Source organism: Puma concolor, chromosome F2 (genome assembly GCF_028749965.1).
Source record: "Puma concolor isolate L17-30 chromosome F2, mPumCon1.1.hap2, whole genome shotgun sequence".
NCBI lineage: Eukaryota > Metazoa > Chordata > Mammalia > Carnivora > Felidae > Puma > Puma concolor.
Genome location: NC_141684.1, coordinates 3226855 through 3248082, shown reverse-complemented (window position 1 = coordinate 3248082; position 21228 = coordinate 3226855). Strand labels below are relative to the sequence as shown.

The 21228-nt window shown below is 54.0% G+C and overlaps 1 protein-coding gene across 1 annotated transcript in view; it reads right to left on the bottom strand.

The window, feature by feature from the left end:
* PTK2 (protein tyrosine kinase 2) overlaps nt 1–15962 on the bottom strand; it is a 40014-nt gene extending 24052 nt beyond the window's left edge. The window contains exons 1-5 of the mRNA XM_086695341.1: nt 15444–15962; nt 14635–14746; nt 6825–6911; nt 3230–3367; nt 2333–2473 (exon numbers count right to left, since the gene is read on the bottom strand). Of these exons, the coding sequence (XP_086551467.1) occupies nt 2333–2473; nt 3230–3367; nt 6825–6911; nt 14635–14706 (438 nt within the window). The 5' untranslated portion in view covers nt 14707–14746; nt 15444–15962. The remainder of the gene's footprint in view (nt 1–2332; nt 2474–3229; nt 3368–6824; nt 6912–14634; nt 14747–15443) is intronic.
* Between the last annotated feature and the right edge of the window lie 5266 nt (nt 15963–21228).

Sequence of the window (21228 nt, the reverse complement as noted above, 5' to 3'; positions counted from 1 at the left end):
TCACGGAATGTGAGATCATGACCTGAGCTGAAGTCGGACGCTCAACCGACTGAGCCACCCAGGAGCCCCAACAGTGACTTTTTAAAATACAAATCAATGCGAGAAAATATTCTGTCTGGGCAAAAGTATAAGATGGGCTAGGGAACGGCCCTTCTTAGAGCCCACTCCATATCCAAACTGGCTCGCTCAGATTTCCGCACTAAACGATCACCACTGTCTGCAGCTTGCCTCTTCTCAAGATATGCTTTAACTTACATAATTTAGATTTTTGACAGCACGAAACTTCTGTTCAAAAGTAAACGGGTCACCTTGCCTATCAGTGTTTCCTATAGCTCGCTGTAAATGTACGTACCGAAGAGTGCCCGGCAAGTGTAGTGTTAAAACTCCCCCCAGCACGACGCGCCCTCGCATGCGCTGAGGCCACATGACAAAGCGGCTGGACCGACCCTGCAGCAGGGTTCTGGACTGAATCCAGGCTCAGCCACACGTTAGCTGGGTGACCTCGGGAAATCCCCTGTGCCGTAAAACGGGGGTGTCACAGGGAGGGTTCACTTCCTTTATCCTCAGTTCCAAAATCTAACAAGCACCAAAAACCGGTGATTTGTTTTTCTTTTGCATTTGAAGCAAGCGAATTTCACGGCACAACGTGACCTGAATGGACGTGAACTCTGTACCTATTCCTGTTAACATGAACATTCGTGTTTTGCTGTTTACCCCTGGGATGTCCCTGGAACACTACCTAAACCCACGGTACGTACACCACACCACATTAGCTTTCTCTGGTGCAATAATACTGGATTCTGAAGAACACAAAACCTTCCAGAATTTCGATTAAAGGATTCTGGACCCCTCTCCTCCTCGGGTGGCGGGGAGGGGGGGGGGGCTGGCCAGACTGGACTCCCCACACGAGAAATGCGTCGGGTGGCGGCAGCACGTGGGAGACGTTGCGTACAACCTGAGGGGCCCGACTGTGCCAACGGTGCGTGCTGAGGAACACCGCCTTCTTCCCGACCGGCAGCAGCGGAGCATGGAGCCCGCGTGACGTCTCTGGCCCCCCTGAGCTCTCCGAGGTGGCAGGCGTGCTGAGGGCAGCCCCAGTACGTCCTGTGCTCAGGGCACTGGCCGCTCCAGCAGTGAAAACGGGCTTCCCTGAACCTGAGTGTGCGGGCTGCTCTAACTGTGAACTACAGGTTCAAAGAAACGAAAGCCACGTAGAAACGATGTTGACGAACGCTGCGCAACACAGACTAAGGTCACTGTCTCATGACACCGTTACTCGGCGATTAAAAGCGTCAGTGCCAGGGGCGCCTGGGTGGCGCAGTCGGTTAAGCGTCCGACTTCAGCCAGGTCACGATCTCACGGTCCGTGAGTTCAAGCCCCGCGTCAGGCTCTGGGCTGATGGCTCGAGCCTGGAGCCTGTTTCCGATTCTGTGTCTCCCTCTCTCTCTGCCCCTCCCCCATTCATGCTCTGTCTCTCTCTGTCCCAAAAATAAATAAACGTTGAAAAAAAAAAAATTAAAAAAAAAAAAAAAAGCGTCAGTGCCTGGAAGACAGGAAGTGACGTGAGAACCGTACCTCCCACCGCCCCGCCCCTTGTTGGTGTCTGGTCTCTTGGCCTACAGTCAAACAGCGTCTTGGCTTCAGGGAGCGTTTACTTGATCAAAGCACGAGGGACCGGCTGTGCCCTGCCCAGGAGACGTACGGAGTCGAGGATCTGTGCCCGCAGTCCTGGCTCTGCTCAGCCATCCTTTTCAGGCCGCTCCAGGAAGACGGAACCAGCCGTGCAGGGGACGGGGGAGTGGGCTCTGAGGCTGAGGGCACAGGAGTGCGTGGCATGGGGCCCCGAGTCCGAAGGGCCCTTGTGTCAAGGGACACACAGAGACCGCTCTGCCTTTCCATTTCCTCTCTGCCCCAGGAGACATCTGAGGTGGCTGTCACTCGGGCTGTCCAGACACATGGAGGGGGGCGGTCGGTATGTGTCGGAGCACGAGAGGAGAGGCACCGGGCAGGCAAGGCCTGGGTCCTCGGCTGTCCAGTCACACGTCCTGCAGCAGCAAAATGCAGGCTCTTACGTGCGAGCTGACACTTAAGGGGGAGCTGCTTCTGCGAAAACCACAGGGATGCTAACACCTCCGAGCCCCCAATGCCACCAGCAACATCTCAGAAACCTGGTGGAAAAGGGAATCCAAGAAGAGGAAATGACCCACTGTTGCCGGCGTTAGGGGCCAGATGTGAGACAAACTCTCTGGTTTTGAAAAGGATGAACCTTTCCGATCGTCTGCAGCACAGCAGACCGCGCCAGCGCGTCACAAGCGGATGGGGTCCCAATTACCAGGATGACCAGGAATCTCTCCTCTTTCTCGAGCCAGCGCTGGTCCTCCTCCATTTCCTGCTGCTGCCGGATCAGCCGCTCTTCCACCAGCTGGGTGGGCAGCACCTGCCCCATCCCGCGCAGGTCCAGGGCCGCAGAGTCCTGGCGGGAGGGAAATACAAGAGCGCATCCACTCTCAGGGGCCTACTGAGGATAGTTTTGCTGTTTTCTGTGTCTTTCCAAAGGAAATGAAGCAGAACGGCAAGGGCGGTGGAAAGAGGGCCTCTCACACTCCGCTCACGGGAGCGACTTTCCCAGAGGCAGCTCGTCACCTCCTGCCGAGCATCTTTGCCAAGTGCAAGGTCGTTCAGCCCACAGCTCCACCTGCAGGGACTTATTCTAGAGAAACGATCCAGGGAACGTGCAGAGAATACATCACTGGTTACGGTGAAAGAGTGAAAACAGTCTGGAGGTGGACCAGAAGGAGGGTTAAACTCGGTGCACACGCTGCGGCGGACCGAGCAATTGTTAAACACGCTCGCTCCAAGGACGAGGGCATGGCAGTGACCACAGGTGTTCTGGGAGTCCAAGAAACAACATTTACTATCACAGGAGCGGTTCTCGGTTTACCAGGCAAATCTGGTGAAAGTTACCACGGCCCACAGAGCGGCAGGCTCTGTCCCCCTGCCCTGCTCCTTCCGGGGACGTGCCTCCCGCACACGCTCATTACGCTCAGGCTGGTGCGCCGCCTTTCGGACGGGCGGGCTAACGGTGGCGGCGTCTCTTGGTTTCAGTGAAAAGGACGCACAGACTAGGAAGCACTGGGGCACATGGAGCACCCTGGTGTTCGAATGAGGTCACCGAAACCAACAACTCACTTTGGGCAAAGCCATGCTAACACACGAACATCCAGCTTACCTCCACGTTGGGCTGCCACATCGATATCTCCTGTGGTCTGTGGTTCCATGAGTCCGTCTGTTCCAAAAGAGATGCCTGACCCGGGTAGATGCTGCCAGCCGTGGCTGTGACCCCATGTGAGCCGGGATAGCCAGACACCTGCGAATGGGAGGCAGCGGGGGTCACACTCCTGCACAGCTGTGCCCTCCACACGCAGGCCAGCGGCTCAGATGGCAAAGAACACCGTGGAAACGCAACAGTGGTGCCTGAGACATCCACGTCTGGATCCCCGGAACCCGGGGCTGTGCCCCCTCACGTGGCAAAGGGACCTCACACACGGGATAGTAAATGAGGAGACTGGAGACGTGGCGGTCACCCTGGATTATCCGAGCGGACCTAATGGGAGAAGCAGGTTCCTGACAAGGGCCAAGGGGGGCCGAAGGGGAGAGAAGGGGAGATCTGAAGCGTGCTCAGAGAGGTACGGCAGGGCCGGTTCTGAAGGCTGGGGGAGGGCTCACTGGCCAAGTGAAGCAGGGGGCCTCCGGAAGCTGGTCAAGGCAAGGCAATGGATTCTCAACTAAAGCCCCAAAAAGGCAATCCATGAAGGCCGCATCGAGAGCTAAAGCGAACACACCAGCAAGTCGGAAACGGTGTCCCGTGCCATTCTGCAGCCTCGATGCCAAAGCAACAGGGACCACGGTCATGGCTCTGTGGCACTGCTCCCGAGCGCTCTTCTCTGATGAGCTAGAGCTGGCGGTGAGCGAAGTCTGGCCCCGTGTCCCCACAGCGGTGGCCATGGTAGAGACAAGGTGCTCAGGTGCACGTGCAAAAGAGTTCAGGGCAGAAGGAAAACGAGAGGGCTGTTTATGTGGTTCCCTCCCTCAGTCACGAGAAAAAGAGGGGACGGAATCAGCATTTGCTTCCATAACTCACTAGGCGAGTACGGTGTGGCCAGAGTCGTCAGTTAATTCTTCAATGAGATAAAGCACAGCCAAACCCGTATTTCCAAACATCAACACGTTCTTCAACAAAGATTTCGTGCATCGGTTAGGTCTCCAGGGATGGATTTATCCCCAAGTTGCATACTGACAACTAATAAACTTTCAAATAAGATGTATAGACCGTTCTCATAGTTTACTTAAAGGAAAATATTTTTTTAAACATTTATTTTTTGAGAGAGAGAGAGAGAGAGAGAGAGAGAGAGAGAGAGAGAGCAGGAGAGGGGCAGAGCGAGGGGGGACAGAAGATCTGCCCCGACAGCATGGAGCCCAACGCGGGGCCTGAACTCATGAACCGCGAGATCATGACCTGAGCCAAAGTTGGACACTCAACCGACTGAGCCCCCCCCCCCGGGGCTCCCCCTTGAATGAAGATATTTTAACAAAAAAATTCCACTAACATAAAGTGTCCTATCGCTATTTTTGGTCGGAAGGGACACACTACTGCCAGAGAACTTTCAGGAATTTGCACAGGAGATTTCAAGTGTTCTGTGGCAGCCACACAGCGGAGTGACGGGATCCAGTGAACATTTTAGGCCAAGAAGGAACGTGAGACAGCGGCAGGCAATGGCCCGCTGCTGTTCCCATTTGCAGGACAAAGAAACCTGGCGCCTGGGGGAGGTGAATTGTTCATTTCTTCAATGAAAATAGGAGTATTTTAACTTCTCCCCCGAATCCTCCCTCTGTTCTATACACGCCTGTAGGCACTTCAAGTGGAGGCAAGTCTCCGTCCTCACGGGCTTCCACTCCACGGGGCGGCGGCCACTGACCAACGGGCACCAGAGCCCCGGGTCGTGAAAGCTGCGCAGACCGGTGCCCTGACCGCATGCTCTCTCGGTCTCGTCAGCGGATGTGGCCGCGTTTTCTCTCAAGAAGCCTGGGGTCCGGTGCCTGCCCGGGGCCCGGCTTCCCTCCTTGGGCCACCCACACCCCTCCGGCTGCTCTGAGCGCTGCCCTAGGTCCGGGTTCCGGCTCTTCAGCCGTGATGAGTCACGGCCAGGCAAGCTGTAACCCACGCTTCCGGCGACCGAGGGGCCGAGGAGCGCCTCCCTCGAGGGCGGAGGGCACGGGGACAGTCAGTCACCGCCAGCCTGCGGAATGAGGAGCTGCCCCGGAGGACCCGATGGCTCACCCTCCCCTGGCAAGTGGGGGGTCTCAGGACAGGGTCTCCCAAAACAGGGCTGCCAGTCCTGTACCAGAGCTCCTGGGGGTGCCTGCTCACGATGGAAAACTGCCGGGCCCCCGTTCAGAATTAGTACGCGGGGGTCCGGAGGCAGTCAGCCAGGCAAAGAGCCGCCACGTGTCCGCCTTTCGCGTTCTGTCTAGCAACATCCTTCTAGCTCGGAATGGCCTGCCCTCACCCGGCAGCCCAGCACCGCACAGGGAAGAGTGTTGTGTTGTCCATACTGACCCAAGAGGCCTGGCTTTAAATAGACTTGAGAGGCACGTAAAGGAATAAAAGTGGTTTCATCTGAGTGAAGGAGGCACAGTAAGCGGGCTTCTGTTTGCTCCCTGAGACACGGATAACTCAGGGGAGATGGCAGTTAAGGGAAGTTCTCCCTCCCCAGACAGACACTCGAGGACCACCCGCTGTTTGTTTAGCATCTGAGTCCTTCTCCGGTCAAGCACTTTCTATTAGAGGCCGGTGTCACGGCTCACCCAGCCAGCCAGCCAGCTATGGATTTCGGTGCAGTCGCCTCAGAGGCGCGGCAACAGCAAAGCCACAGCCGATACCAATTATAAGAGGGGGTTTTATTTCCCAGAAGCGATTTGGCCCGCTACCCAAATAACATCACTACGGCTAAACAATCTGTGGAAGAGTCCCCAGCACTACAAAGGAGTGAATTAGTGACACCCTCATCAGGACGTCAACGCACAGACATCACACCAGTCAGAGCAGCTGAGCACGGGGGACAAGCACACCCTGTCTGATCGTTTATCTGAAAGCCAAGGACACGCCACGCCAACCTCTCCTCACAGTCAGAGGGTGGCTGCACCGGGCAGCGGGCGACACGGGGAGGGGAAGGGACCGTCCAGGCCTACAGCAGTGTTCTCCAGCCGGTGTGGCGCGGGGAGCACGGTGTCCACTTCGGTCAGAACTGGGTCGAGTATACCTCCACAGGGCAAATACCCTTCCCTCAGAAACAGAAACATTACTGACTTTGCTCTGGTCCTTTCCTTTCGAGGACAGTCTTTCCCAATTTGCGTAAGCTACTTATTAGCCTGGAAGTCTGACAAGCTTTCCACACCTGTCCATATGGCATCTGTCCAGTTCGCAAGGTACAATCGAATGTTGTTTTTGCCTTCCAGAAAAACCGCCCAGGTCATCACTACCTCTGCGCAGTAGGAGCCGCTGGGTTCGCCTGCGCCTCCCCCAACAGAGGAAGGCGATGGGGCTGAGGACGTGGCACAGGACAGACGCCCAGCTGTGTGAAGGCCACCCTCTGGGGCTCAACACGCCATCCACTTACAGCTACTAGTCAGAGTACTTTCTCAGTTCTCTGCGTGCCAAATCACTCGTAAGTACAGAAATGAAAAAACGCATACATGTGACGCACCTCCCCAGCCCAAACGTGAAGAAGAATGCATCTCACATCTGTCACGACTGCATATCATACCTGGTAATGATTGGTCTGTACCATGTGCTGGGGACTGGGATAAAATCCTTCGCTGGACCGTGGACTGGGGTAACCAGGTCTGCTGGGCTGTGAACAAATCAAGAGAGCGTCGTATGAATGAGTGTTTTGATAATTCTGTTAAGTCTATGTTTCACTGAAAAGAACAGAAAAAGGTATTTCTCCAAAACGCTTCCGTCGGAAAGAATGATCCAGGGTGTCAAGGCACTTCAGCGGGGGAAGCAGCCTGTCCCAGCGACGTCCAGGGCACAGGATACCGCCACGTGACACAACAAAGCCACACCCCTTCCTCACGACACACACAAAGATGAGCTCAAAACGGGATCGTGGATCTACATGGAAGCGGCAAAACTGCAACACTCAGGGGAGAACAGGCATCTCCGTGACCTGGGTGAGGCGACCGTTCCCTCGATACGACACCAGAAGCTCAATCGAGAGTGAACAAAGATAACCCGCGCTTCGCCAGAATTAAAAGCTCTCGTGTTGCAAGTGAGGCTGCCGAGAAAGAGAAAGAGACAGCCCACGGAGTCTAAGAAAATACTGGCTGATCACTTAGGAGACAGACCCAGCAAACGCAAAGAACGCGTGTAACTCAGCGATGAAACGACTATCTGGCTGAACATGGGCGAAGGGCGAGAGGCCCCAGGGAGATCCACCGGTGGCCAGGAAGACCCAGCACCCAGGAGACGCACGTCAGGAGGCTCTCGAGCGGGAGCCGAGCCCGTGCTCCTTCCGCTCTGCTGCTTCCTGGCTGCGTGACTGCGGGCGGGCGAGGGAGCCCACTGGCTTCTGCATCTATCGAACAGGAATCCAGCTAGAGGGACGGTAAAGTCACTCCCAGCTCTAGAATTCTGTCTGTCTGTGGCATACATGAATTCAAAGTTCATAGCAAAAGTGGTTTAGCCTGAAATAGAAGATAAGCCCATGAAATCTTCTAACCCTGAGGGACTGAACGGAGGACAAACCCACTGCTCTCCAGCCAAATGAAGACCAGAATAAAAGCAGATGGACTCAGGTACCAGCAAAGCCCAGGGGAGGAAAGAAACGCCTCAGAGTCTGCGTCTCCTCCCGAGGACGCACGTGGTCCTGCAGGAGCACACGCTCTGCTTGACTTCTGGGTGTCTAGGACCCTCTCATCACCCCACAGCTCTGCTCACACGGCCCACTGCCCGGATGCCTCCTGCCTCAGCCTGGGAAGCTCCACCCCAACTTCTGAGTCTTCTACGGTGATTCCGTGCAATCTCCCGATTTCTCCCACAGACGTGACGTCTAAGTCCTCGGCTCTCCTCCGTCACGCGATTCAAATCCTGACTGGGACTGTGGCTACCTCTGTACCTGCCCAAGCCCTGCTACTGTGGGGCTGTGAAATCTCTGCGGGTGGGGGTGCCTGGGTGGCTCAGTCGGTTAAGAGTCCGACTTCGGCTCAGGTCACGATCTCGCAGTCCGTGAGTTCGAGCCCCGCGTCGGGCTCTGTGCTGACACCTCGGAGCCTGGAGCCTGCTTCAGATTCTGTGTGTCCCTCTCTCTTTGCCCCTCCCCCACTCACACTCTGTCTCTGTCTCTCTCTCTCTCTCAAAAATAAAGATTAAAAAAAAAATTAAAAAAAAAATCTCTCGGGTGGAAATGCTCCCTTAGCCCATGAGCCTGCATTACAGTGGCCCAGATGCGGTTTACCCCAAACTTAACCAAATAGGAGGATGGATCCCCGAGACCCCCGGAAGCAGGAAAGGGACATCAAGGGGGTGTCACAGGCTTTACTCTGTGTTCTACAGTGGCATTTTCTACAAGTATGTTCCATGATGCCTGAGGGACTACTCTTCAGATTTAGATTTTTAAAGATTTCATTTGAACAAGTAGTGAAGGAGAGGCAAAAAGAAAACAGTTCCATTATCTCTGTTCTATGATATTGGACCGGCAACACTCATTTTTTTTTTAAGTTTATTTATTTTTGAGAGAGAGAAAGCACAAGCAGGGAGGGGCAGAGAGGGAGGGGGGAGAGAGATTCCCAAGCAGGATCTGCACTGTCCGTGCGGAGCCTGGTGTGGGGCTTGAACCCACGAACCACGAGACCACGACCCGAGCCATGGCTTCACCGACTGAGCCACCCAGGCGCCCGCAACACTCATTTCAAAGGTATGTGTTAACATGTATGCACCGCCATGGCGGTGTGGGACTCCTGGAGTCCAAGCGCGGGAGGAGGCAGAATCAGGACAGTAAGCAGCTCTCTGATGATGGTACAGTTGTGTCCCGTGGCTTGAGTCCTGGAGGTCGCATGTAAGTAACAGGCAAAAATAACAACTTTTCCTCAGTGTGGCTGTGTGCACCGAGCTGACGTGCTTTCCATACGATTTGAGTTGGAGGAGCAATGTCACCGGGTGGTATTATCACCCTTTTCCAGAGGATAAAGCCGCGGCTCAGACAACTTCGTCAACGTGAAGAGACTGCACCGTCCACGCGGGCAGACCTGCTCGACCCCGGTGACGCCGCCCTGTGGCAAGTGTGCTTGGGCTCGACAAGTAAAACGGAAAATACAGAAGGAACTGATGAGGGGCCGGCAAAGTCACCACACAACGTCCCACAGGGACTCAAATACCTGAGTGGGTAACAAAAAAGAGCACTTGCAAGGTTCCATTTCAAAATAAAACAACAGGGAAAAGGATGAAAACGGGCTTTATGGCAGACAAGACGATCGCGAAACCGAATTCCGCGAACCCGCGACCACGGAGAGTGCGTGTCCCGTCAGACGGCTGTTCGTGTTCCCTACGAGCAGGACGCCAGCACGGCAGGGGGCGGGGGTGCGGGCTGTGGTCAGGGCCGTTCACGTCTGCGCCGCCACGTTCCCGACGGGGTCACGGGGGCGGGGCTGTCGTGGGGACCGACGTCCAGTTCTTGGAGGACGGCTTCCACGTGAGCGCCTCGGAACTACCGTTCGGCAGGTTACTCCGTCTCCTCCTCTAAGACACACACTCGGATTTTAAGGTTTTTAGAAAAGCAAACCGTGGAGCTGCGGGAGATTCTGCTCAAGTCTGGCCACGTGAGGCGGGGGAGGAAAAGCCAACACACCGTAAACCGGCGGTTCTCCGTCGGGTGGCAGTGTTCCTGCAGGCCTCCAGGGCACCCGCGAGGGCGCCGGGCTGAGCCCGACGGCACCGGGGGTCAGAACGACGGGACCCGCTCTCCTTTCAGGTGCCTCGCTCGACCAGACGTAGGTAAACAGCAACGGTCCTGCGATCTGAACCCAAACGACACGTGGCACAGCTTCCCACACAGTGAACCTACTGGAACAGCAGCTACTGTGCACGCTGACGCACCATTTTGTTTTGTTTGAACTTGTACCAGGATTTTTCGCCCTTCCAGAAAATCGCATCGCCACGGCCAGCGCGTTCACGCGCGGCTGGGGCCGTGGGCTCTGCAGGCCTAGCGGCTGTCTGTACCCGTGGTGTGCACACACAGGCAAGCACTTGACCATCTCACCGCTCCTGAGGGTCTCCTACAGGCGTGTGCATAACGTCGTAGTTTCCTTCTACAGTTAGCAGTCTCCTGGAAGAACCAGCGTTTTGCAATTAGGAAGGCGTTTTATTACCCACGTATTCCACTTCAGGGTCAGCAGTGGGGCGTCCCAAAATGCTTCTTATGTAAGCGGAGTGCTTGCTGTGTCCTGTTCGGGCTGAGAAACGCTGCTGAGACAGCCACTCTCAAACACTATCTTCAGGACCCCTTTATATTTTCAAAAATTACCAAAGACTCCAAGAGCTCTTGTTCATCTGGAATATACCTACTAACATTTACACTAGTAGAGATGAAAACACACACTTAAAAATAACAACAAACTGGGGCACCTGGGTGGCTCAGTCAGGTAAACGTCTGACTTCGGGTCGGGTCATGATCTCATGGTTCGTGAGCACCGAGTCAGGCTCTGTGCTGATAGCACGAAACCTGCTTCGGATCATCTGTCTCCCCCTCTTTGCCGCTGCCCTGCTTGCTCTCTCCCTCATTCCCTCTCTCTCTCTCAAGAAACGACAACAACAAACTAATTACATGTTAAAAAAGTATCTATTTTTTCAAAACTAAAAAAAAAAATCAGGGAGCAGAGGGGCACCTGTTACACGTATGTAGATAAATTCCTTCAACGTTCGGCTTCACAGAAGGAAGCCTCTCTGCTCTGTGTGCTGTGCTGTTTCGGTGACTGTAGCACACAGAGAACGCCCAGCCTCACGCAGCAGTAAAGCTGGAGAGGAGACAAGGGTGTTAACAGTTTCTTAGCACAGCTGTGGGTACTGTTTGTTGGTGCTGCCCCCAAACAACAAGCGGCGGTTTCTTAAGAGTGACTTTTGCGATGTGGACTCTGAAACGTATCGTCTGTTGGAATCCATCACTCCGTCCTGTACTGGGAACGCATCATCCACCTGCCCACGTGTGATCCTGTAATATCCTGCAGCGGTCACCTGGAAACCGGGAGTCTCCGAGTCCCGTGGACCTGTGCAGTGCCGACCCATTTCAGCATACGTACGGAGAAAGTCATGTTTGTTCACACCACTCTGAGCTCATCACAAAAGTCTCAGAATTCCAAAGCTCTCAGGTCATGGTGATGGGGGTAAGTTTCTCAAAATTCTAATTTTTGCTTGAAGACTCAAATTGTATCACTGGCCACAAACACTATCATCTGTTCTTGATGACACAGTCTTGCTTCGTTCCTTGAGAAAGCGCCTACCGAATGCGTGACTCTGACCAACCACGGCGTCTGCCCACTCCTTTTTCAAGAAACACTGGTCTTCCACGGGGAAAGCAGTCAGTTCCGCAGGCCAGCCGCACCACAAGCGTCTTCCGGTACTTTCTGTTTCCTCCCCCGGAGGACGCGTGACCGCTTCGCCAGGGTCGTTCTGCGGCACCCCAGCGTCGCTCTGGCACAGGTGGCGAAGAACCGGTGATGACCAGCTCGGTCTGGCACTGCCGCCCTGGCGTGCGTCGCGGGGACGGCCGCTTGGTCCGCGGTTACGTCTGCAGCAGGACTGCCAATGCCAGCGGAGTGGACGAGGCCAGGGACACGTGAGCATTACTACGAAATGGGTGTTGCTCCCACGGCCCTCTGAAACGGTCTTGAACCCGCAGATCCAAGAAATACATTTTTAAAACTGCAGAGAAAGGTATTTTTAGCCAGAGGCTTTCCCATGAACCGACGGGGATGTGCAGGACAAATCACCGAAATGAAATGAACCTGGAGTGGGGCTCCCCGGGCTGCATTCCTCACGGGCAAACTTCTCTGAAGATTATTTTGTGTCCAAACATTGGTATTAAATATTGATGAAGAAACTGATAACAATTTTTGATAATCAGCTTTGTGGTTATGGTGCCTTTGCCATTAAGTACAATTAAGCTTTCAATTTTGAATCTGGAACATGGGAGAGAAAAATGTTTCCCTTTAAAAAACTAATTAGGCTACGTGACAAATCTTATTAGTACACAACGTTCATCTACAAAAGCCCGAGATCCTACATGAACTGAAGAGGTTTAAGTGGAATTTATTGTCCGAAAACAGCACAGGCAGAACTATAACAACTGATGAGGCTCCAGACTTCCCGCTAAACGGGGTGGAGGGACAGGAGGTGACGCTGGGCTAGCGGGCTGGCCTCTCGGAGACAAGGGACTCAGCTGCACGCTGGTCACATGCAGGGGCCATAAAGCAGAGTTCAATTCCACGGATCACTGTGGAGGAGGGAAAACTGTGCCCAGACCTGATTCCGGCTGGCAAGGGGGCCGGGTAATGAGCGTGTCTGTTTATGTTTATCGGGCGTCTGTAGGTTTATACTAGCGTTGGCGAGTTTCTGGCCGTGAAAACGTTTAATCCAGGGCTTGCCAACCTTTTCCTCAAAGTGTCAAAGAGCCAACGTATCAACCTGTGCAGCCACAGTGATGGGGCTGCAGGCTGAAAGCAGCCAGGGACAGCACACCAGTGAAGCATGTAGCTCATTCCAGTCAAACTCCAGCGACAACAACAGGCAGTGGGTTACGAGGTGCCGACCCGATCTCCGATTAGAGAGAAGAGCCTCAAAACAGGCATTCTGAAAATGTCTCGAAACCAGAAAGAAAGGCTTTTGTACTCTAAAACAGAAAAAGCCTAACCTCAGACTACACCTTCCAAAATTCAGCCACACGAGCATTATTAAACCAACATTCTACAGACTGAGCTACAGGAAAACATTGAGACGGACAATGTTTCTTCATTCTGTGGAGTTTTGGGGGAGCGCTACAAGATCTGGGGCTCACCGCCAGGTTCGCACAGCACCTGACGCCTCCGTGACTCCATCAGGGCCGCAGAGGCGGGACCTCAGGCAGCCTTCACCGCATCCCTGAGGGCGAGGGGTGCTAACACCCTCGCTTCACAGAGAGGATGGTGAGGCTGGGAATGGGGAGGCCGACGGCCCAGTCATCGGAGCCCCATGTGAAGAGATCCACCTGGCCCTTCGGCCTGAGGAACTAGCTTCCAGACTCTCATGCCTCCCAGGCCCGGACCACTGTGCTGTGGCTCAGTGTATATGCAAAGCGGGAGGGCCTTACATGCTGGGATGAGGGGCTCTCAGTTTTTTCGTGGGTGACAGCAGATCTATCGTTAAATCAGGAGACACGGAAGTGCACTGGTTTCGCTCTCACTCAAAGGAACACCGGTCGAAGGTGGCGTTGGCCCTCCTCCTCTGGGCCTCAGTTTTTCTACTTGTTCAGGAGGCTGGACCAGGGAACCCTCCACCTCAAAATTTCTGAAGAACTGTGTCAATACCCGTAGTCACCGTAAATGTGTGATGTTTTACTATTACACAGTTGAAAATATTGACCACGAAAACAGAAGCTTTCAGGCATCGTTAAAAGTTGGTATAGTATTTAAATAGTACTTTGTGCTATCAGATTTTCTGAATGTTTTTCAAAAAGAAAATGAAATTGCCAGTATCTGCGTATGCTTTTAGCTCATCGAACAGAAAGTAAAGCCTACCATCCATTTAAATTCCAGAAGACGTTCTGAACTGGATTATTCATGGCAAGTAAGCCACTGTGTGAAAATACCTTTCTTTCAAAAGCAAAAGGTATCTGAAGAATTCTCAACCGCATGAGAGGCTTTAACGGCCAACTATGAGCAGAGCCCGGCCACCACCGTTTGGCTGAGCACGGGGGGGTGGGGGGTGGGGGGTGCCTCGGTGACCTCGCAGGGCCGCAGGGCTTGGGGGAGGGGGACAGGCGAGGCCCGGGGGTGCAGCCAGCTGATCCTGACGTGCAAACGCGACGCCTCCGGCTCCCGGCCAGGAAGGCGGCCGCGGAGAGCAGGTAGGCGGCGCGTGTGCACAAGGCTCGCAACCAAACCCAGCCCTAGAGGAAGGGAATTGGGGACCACGGGACTCAGTTTACGGCAGGGTGAAGCATGGAGCGTTCAGGGGTCTGGCTTCGGTCTCTCTGAGGTCTGCATCCCGGCTCCATCCTTCGCGTGCTCCCTGAGCGGGGGAAGCCCTCCTCCACGCCTGGCGTGCTCACTGCAGTCTGGGGGTGGGGGTGGGGCGAGCCGAGGAGGAGCCTCTGAAGACCGCGTCTGACCTCACACAGGGCCTCCAGCCGAAATGCAAACCAGGGAACGAGTGCGGTGAGGGTAACACGCAGGGAGCAGGGAGGCAGGCGAGGGGAGAGGCGTGACACTGGCGGCTCCTGGGACACCCTGACGCCTGGGTGCCTCCCACAGACAGCAGCTGCCTGCACCGGCAGCCTCGAGAGTTAGCGGGAGCAATGCCAGAGTTGGGGTAGGGGCCCCTGCTACCTTGGGTGGCGCTTCGTCGGACCCTCCGGAGTCCCAGGACACTGTGACCTGTCTTCGGGATTCCATCCTCATTCGTTCTTCTTGCTGAACCTTCTCCTCCTCCAGGATGGTGCTAGAGAGAGAACACACAGTTCAAGGGGAGCTGACAGCCGGAGCGAGCGGGCACACACCAGGCCCCCCACCCCCGGGCTGACGTAAGGAGCGCCGGCCGGCCGACAAGAGGGCAACGAGGACGAAAGGGAGAGCCGATCCGGTCTCTAAGGCTAGAGGAGCCCCGGTTCCGACGGCGAGCCCGCTTTCAGCACAGCCGCAGGGGAGAGAAGGGCAGTGGGTGACACCGGAGAGACCGGAGAGCTCGTGGAGACCCAGAGGAGCGCCAGGAGGGGAGGTCTGTGAGCAGAACGGCATGGCCCCGAGACACCCCGAGCAGCACTGGGTCGGGCACGGCCACGCCTCGGGACGGGCTCCTCACACGCACACGGGCCCCCACCCCAGCGCGCCGGGGGACAATCCACAATCCGGCCAGTAACCTCCCCAACTTTCAGCTTTATCTCGTCGGGAAAACGAGGCCACGGGCTGCCGGTGCCGCCGCCCGCCACGCTGAGGCCACCTGCCGCCCCGCCTGGCCCCGGCCCCCATCCCCACGGGCCGCTGCGGCTCCTGAGCCGTGGCCGCCAGCCCACACACCGCCCGGAGCAGCCGCCGCGAGCCTCACCAGCTCCCCGGTCCGCAGCGCCCGCCCCCTCCCCCCCCCCCCCCCCACCCCCGGGGCTCGGTAGGCAGCAGGTCCCCAAACCCTCGGTCCTCACCGGGCTGCGGCTCTCTCCTGCACGCCTGCGGCCCCCGGCTGCTAAGAATGACGCTCATTCACGGTTTCGAGCCTTCTGGCAGAGCGCAGTCAATAACCACCCAGAATTACTCATGAAAGAGTGAGGTCAGCTGCACAGACCCTTTCCAATCTGGGAATCTGCTCAACTGTTTCAAAAAGACATTCCTGCCTGATGGGAGGCTGGAGCGGGCTGTTTCTCACACAAGCTAACTCATGCGATCACCTTAAAGTCAGGAAAGCACAGAAATTCATTTCATAATTGCTCTGAGTCAGCAAACCATAACTACAGACGTGAGGGCTTTTTTTTTTTTTTTCTTTTAAAGGCATGGGAATGTTTTCCTCACTGATGACATTAGTGTGTTAGAGTAAAAGCTTTCGGTCCCAAGATTCCACAACCTCTTGAAAACATGAGTGTGGTTTCCTTCGTGCTCCAGCCAGACGGTCACGGCTTAGAGAGGAGCACGGAACTTGAAGAGCGCTTAAGAGTTAGCGTCACCCTCCAGGCTGGCAAGGGGCGTGCCGAGCCGGCACTGCTAGGAGGCCGGCCCTGGGGCTGAAGGAGGCCAGAACCCTGGTCATGATGCACCGCCAGCATGCGTCCGCTCGCCTCCTGCTCCCACTGGGCTGAGAGCTGCGACCTGACAGCCCGTTGTCTTACGTCCAGAATCAGTGTAGACGTGGAGCATCGCTGTGCGCACGAACGACGACGAGGCACAGGGCGCCCGGGGGAGTCAGTCCGTTAAGCGTCCGACTCTCGATGTCCGGCCAGATTCCTAGCAGTGCTGGCTCGGCACACCCCTTGCCGGTCTGGAGGGTGAGGTCACGATCTCACAGTTCGTGGGTTCAAGCCCCAGCGCAGAGCCTGCTTGGGATTCTCTCTCCCTCTCTCTACCCCTCCCCTCCCCTTCTCTCTCCCTCTCTGCTCCTCCCTCATTTGTACTCTGTCTCTCTTTACCTCTCTCTCCAAATACTTAAAACAATGAGAGGTGAGTGGGTGAGTGAAGCCACAACCAGTAGAGTCAACTTGCTGAGCGGTCAACAAGTTTCCAGCCCTGTACTGTCCACAGGGAAGGAGTGCAGGCCACCTTCTTTCAGATGGCCACTGGGAACCGGAGTCCAGCCTGGGGCCAGTGGCCCGAGAGAGGAGCTCCCCCGGGTTAGTTTGTCTGCACCCTGCTCTCCTCCAGGGCCCTCAAAATAAGTAACAGACCCCGAATCAGAATTTCCAAACGTTTCATAGTTTTTAACGACTGAAAAACCCATAAAAGTCAAGGAAACATCATCTTTTTTTTTTTTTTTTTCCAACTTCTTCAAATAATTAAAATACGGGCAAGCTATGAGGTGGTCAAGCAGGACATATTCTTTAATGCCACGGGAACTGCATTTTAAGTAGGCCCCACTGAGGCAGTTTATTTCATAAGGCTTGTTTTGTGATATGGGCCACCCTGATCTTAAGGTTACTGTTCCCCCACAAAAACTTCCAGAAGGTCACGTGAGGTCCCTTGCCATGGGAGACCCTCTCAGGCTCCATCCACCCTGCTTCTTCCATCCACATCCGTCTCCCCCACTCTCTCCGAATCCTTCACCGTAGCCCTTTGACCACATAACCACGTATGCGATTTCACTGCTCCGAGGGATCTGGACTGTACGTGTCCCACCGCTGTCCACGTGCACATGGCAGGCACTGCCGTATCTCTTTAACCGAACCCGCCAGTCACGTCCCTTGTAGAGCAGCAGTAACGGGGAAGACTACTTGGATCCCGGTATTTGGTTCTCATCCCAAAAATCACATGTCGGAATGCTTCTGAGAAACCGTCACTTGTTGCTCAGAGTAGTCAAGAGTATAAATAACTCATAAAAGATCTGTTTTTACAGTGGGAAGACTAGTCCATAGACGGAGTAGGCGTGCACACGGAGACATTTCTGAGCCGTTCTCTGCAAAGCTGCGGCGCAAGCCCGAGCAACAGGCTAGAAAGCGCAGAGGGTCAAGGAGGTCAAATTTAAACATATTTTCCCAAACTGCAAATATTTTTAGTAGCGATACATTCCATGTGAAAGAGTCGGGCCGCCTGCTGTGAGCTGGCAGGGAGCCCCCATGGTCTCCCCTGGGACGCCAGCCTCTAGGTCTCAAACTTGCAAGCAGACGAACGAGCGAGGGCTTGGGCTTTTCCTTTACAGACATCCGAACGCGTGCCCATCCACCAGCCCCACTTAGTGAGACAGGTGTGAAAGGCGAAAGAAGTACAGTATGTGATGTTTCTTTTGTTTTTCCACTTCCCTCACAACAACAGAAATGGTCCTCAAAGGAATCGAGTCAGATTCCGAGGACAGAGAGCGTGGGGGGGCGGCCGACTGTGCTCTCGTGGTCTTGCGCCCACCGTGAGCAAGTACGGCGAGGTCTGATTACATTTCCATTCTGGAGCGACAGAATGTGATTTCACTTCTGAGGCATTTTCATGGAGAGGAAAGGAGTGGTCCAGTGGGTTCCTCTCCTTCCAGGGCTGAGCTAAGACACAGAAACAAATCTTCAACCCAGACCGGGTTCGGAGCGGAAAAGGGCCATCGGTCCCGCACAGCTGATGGCCCAGCCGTCCAGGCTGTCCAAGGAGAGAGCGAGAGCCACAAGCTGTGGGCTGCGCCTCTGCTGGCCTGTGTGGCTGCAGGTGGCCTCGTCTTTTTCAGCGTGTCTGCTTATTCCTAAACGAGACTAGTAGTGTCCGTCCCACCCATTGTTAGGGTGGGGAAACAAAGCATGCGGGGGGAAATCAGTAAAACTTTTAAGTAGATGTCAGTTAGCTCCGCGCTTTTTCACCTGACCTTCTGCTACTAGGAAAGAAAGGAGATTTTCTGTTTCGTTTCTGCGGCGTTTCTCGTGTGAGTGGAGGCACTACCGTTCTCTCCTCTGAAACTACACAACATTTCTTCTTTTAAGTATAGGAAATACCCTTTGCTTGAATAACGTTATTTTCAAGATTGGGCTTTGATCACCTAAACACAAAATCAGTCTGGGTTTATAGGCTACTTAGGCGAATCTGGAAAACATCCAGACTGAAAGGAAAAGAAGCCAAGAGGGAAAGAGCTCGTTCTGGCACGTTCTCAGGAATACCAGTTTTGAAACATGATCTCTTTTAATTACCCAACACTGCCTCACCACAAAGGAATGGAATTGACCTTTTAACAACAACAACAAAAACCCGGCTGATATCTTTGCAGAAAACAAGTCTGGAGACTTCAGATGAAACTGTGAACCGTGCATCTGTAAGTGGCTGACTGGGGAGCTAAATGCAAAACCTGCAGTGGTACAGCGCCTGCCTGGGCTCTTTGTCTCTTACAAACGGCAGAGGAGCCTGGACGTCTGGTTTCGCGAACGCACCGAGACTGCGTTTCTCTTCATGTTTCCCAAACTGCAGGAAATAGCGCACTTTTGTTTGCTTGTGGCACTGCTCATCTCAAAATGCTTTTCAGAGAAGGGATTTCTACTGAAATCTTTCTTGGGGCACCTGGGTGGCTCAGTCAGTTAAGCCTCCGACTTCGGCTCGGGTCACGATCTCATGGTTTGTGGGTTCGAGTCCCTCGCTGGGCTCTGTGCTGACGGCTCAGAGCCTGGAGCCTGCTTTGGATTCTGTGTCTCCCTCTCTCTCTGTCCCCTCCCCTGTTCGTGCTCTCTCTCTCTCAGAAATAAACAAACATTAAAAAAAAAAAAGTCTTTCTTTAAAAATCGTGACCTCTCTGTTTCTGGCAAGTTTGCACAGCTCCTATTGGACCAACACTCATGCAGACAGTGACTATGGGCTATGGACCTAGGACGGCACAGGAGAGCAGCCCACAGCAGCCAGACTCTGAGGGGGCTGGCACCATGGGGGCCATTCGCCAGAAAGCAGGCCCTAGTCTTATAGATTCTGCCCAAATCTCTAGTTGAACCTGGAACCACGCACACAGGACAGGCTCTGAGCAGCCCCGCTAAGGCTAAGAGAACTGAACTGAGACATAGGCTACTGCCCACAGCATGGGGAGAGAATCTGCGATCCGAGACCAGCCTAGCTAATTGCCTGCTAAAACACACAAACCATTCTCCAGAGGAATATAACTGATTCCAGAGTTTCTGCGATCTATCACTCACAATGTCCAGTGCACAATCTCTATATACAAATAAACTCAAAAATACTCAACATACAAATAAACATGAAAGTGTGATCCATTCTCATGAGGAAAAAACAGTGTAAAAGAGGCAACTCCAAAGACAACTCAAGGTTGGAATTAGCAGGCAGGGACTTTGAAGAGCTATTGCATTCAAGGATATAAAGGAAAATCTGTTCATAATTAATGGAAAGATCAGAAATGTCAGCAAGGAAATAGAAACTGTAAGAAAGAGCCAAATGAAAACTCTACAATGAAAAATACAGTATCTGGAACAAAATCTCTGCAGGATCGAATGACTGGTAGGGTGGAGATGACAGAACAATTAGGCGGCCTGAAGACAAATCAATTCAAACGATCCAATCTGAAGGACTTGGAGAAAAAAGACCGGGGTTGGTGGGGGCGGGGGTGGGGGAGAAAAAGAACACCCTGGGATGTGAAGGATGCTATCACAAGGAGTAACAAACACGCAATGGGAATTTTAGAAGAAACTGGAGCAGAAAATACCTGCACGAATAGTTGTGAAAGTCATACACTTACAGATTCAGGAGTGTCAGGGAAGCCAACGTATGATCCATACAGAGAAAACCACACCCGGTGCATCCTCGTTAAACTGCTGAAGTCCAAAGATGAAGAGGAGCCCGTGGAAGCGGCCAGTACAGAACGACAAAGCACGGACAGAGGGATGGTTTCTTTCCCAAGGAAGTCCCCTGACTTATTAGAAAGAACAGAGGTCAGGAGGCAGCGCAAGAACAGCTGTAACGCGCCAAAAGAAATCTCCTGTCAAGTCGGAGCTCCATTCCAGTGAGATGAAGTTCAATTCGTTTTCAGATAAGAACCCCAAAACTAATGGAATTCACCACCAACAGACGTACACGGGAAACACTCAAGTTCTTCGGGTGAGTGGGAAACTGAATGGAAGACGCCTAGCTGGGAAAGAATGAAGCGCACTGTGCAAAGTATGAAAGGCTGTTTCTTTGCTTAAAATACTGGCTAACACACACACACACACACACACACACACACACACACACACACACACACAACCTCATTCTGAGAGGTCACTAACATTCACACATGAACCCTATGGCATCTAGAGCACAAAGGAGCGAGGTGGTGGCAAACGGGTCTTCTCGGCTGCCAGGACTCGACCCCAGTAAGCACAGTCCAGTTGCTAACTCAACTCGAAGGAGGTGGGGAAAGTGAAACGTGCATGTTGCCATCTCTGGAGCGATCACTACAATTATAGCGCGGAAGGTACTGCTGAAATGCAGGTGTGGGGCTTAGAGAGCGAGGTGTGGGAGAGAGGCCGTTGTCCTCCAGGTGCCGACCCCTCAGCCAAGAACAAGTGGACCGAGCACAGGGCACTCTTGCGTCCCTCCGGGCTGGGCTTTAGCCGCGTGTTAATCTGTACCCGGCACAAAGCCAGGGTTTCTCCATCTGCTTCCTGCACTCCTCCGTCCGCCATCTAGACAGAAAGGGAGACCTTCGTGGCCGCTCTGCTGTCCCCTCACGTTCTTAGGGATAATGACCCCGGAGACAAAATTCAGTGAAGAAGAATGAAAAACGGCTGCAGAGGAGGCAAAACTGGCAACAGAAACAGGACTGAGGGCAAGGGTTTCCATGTG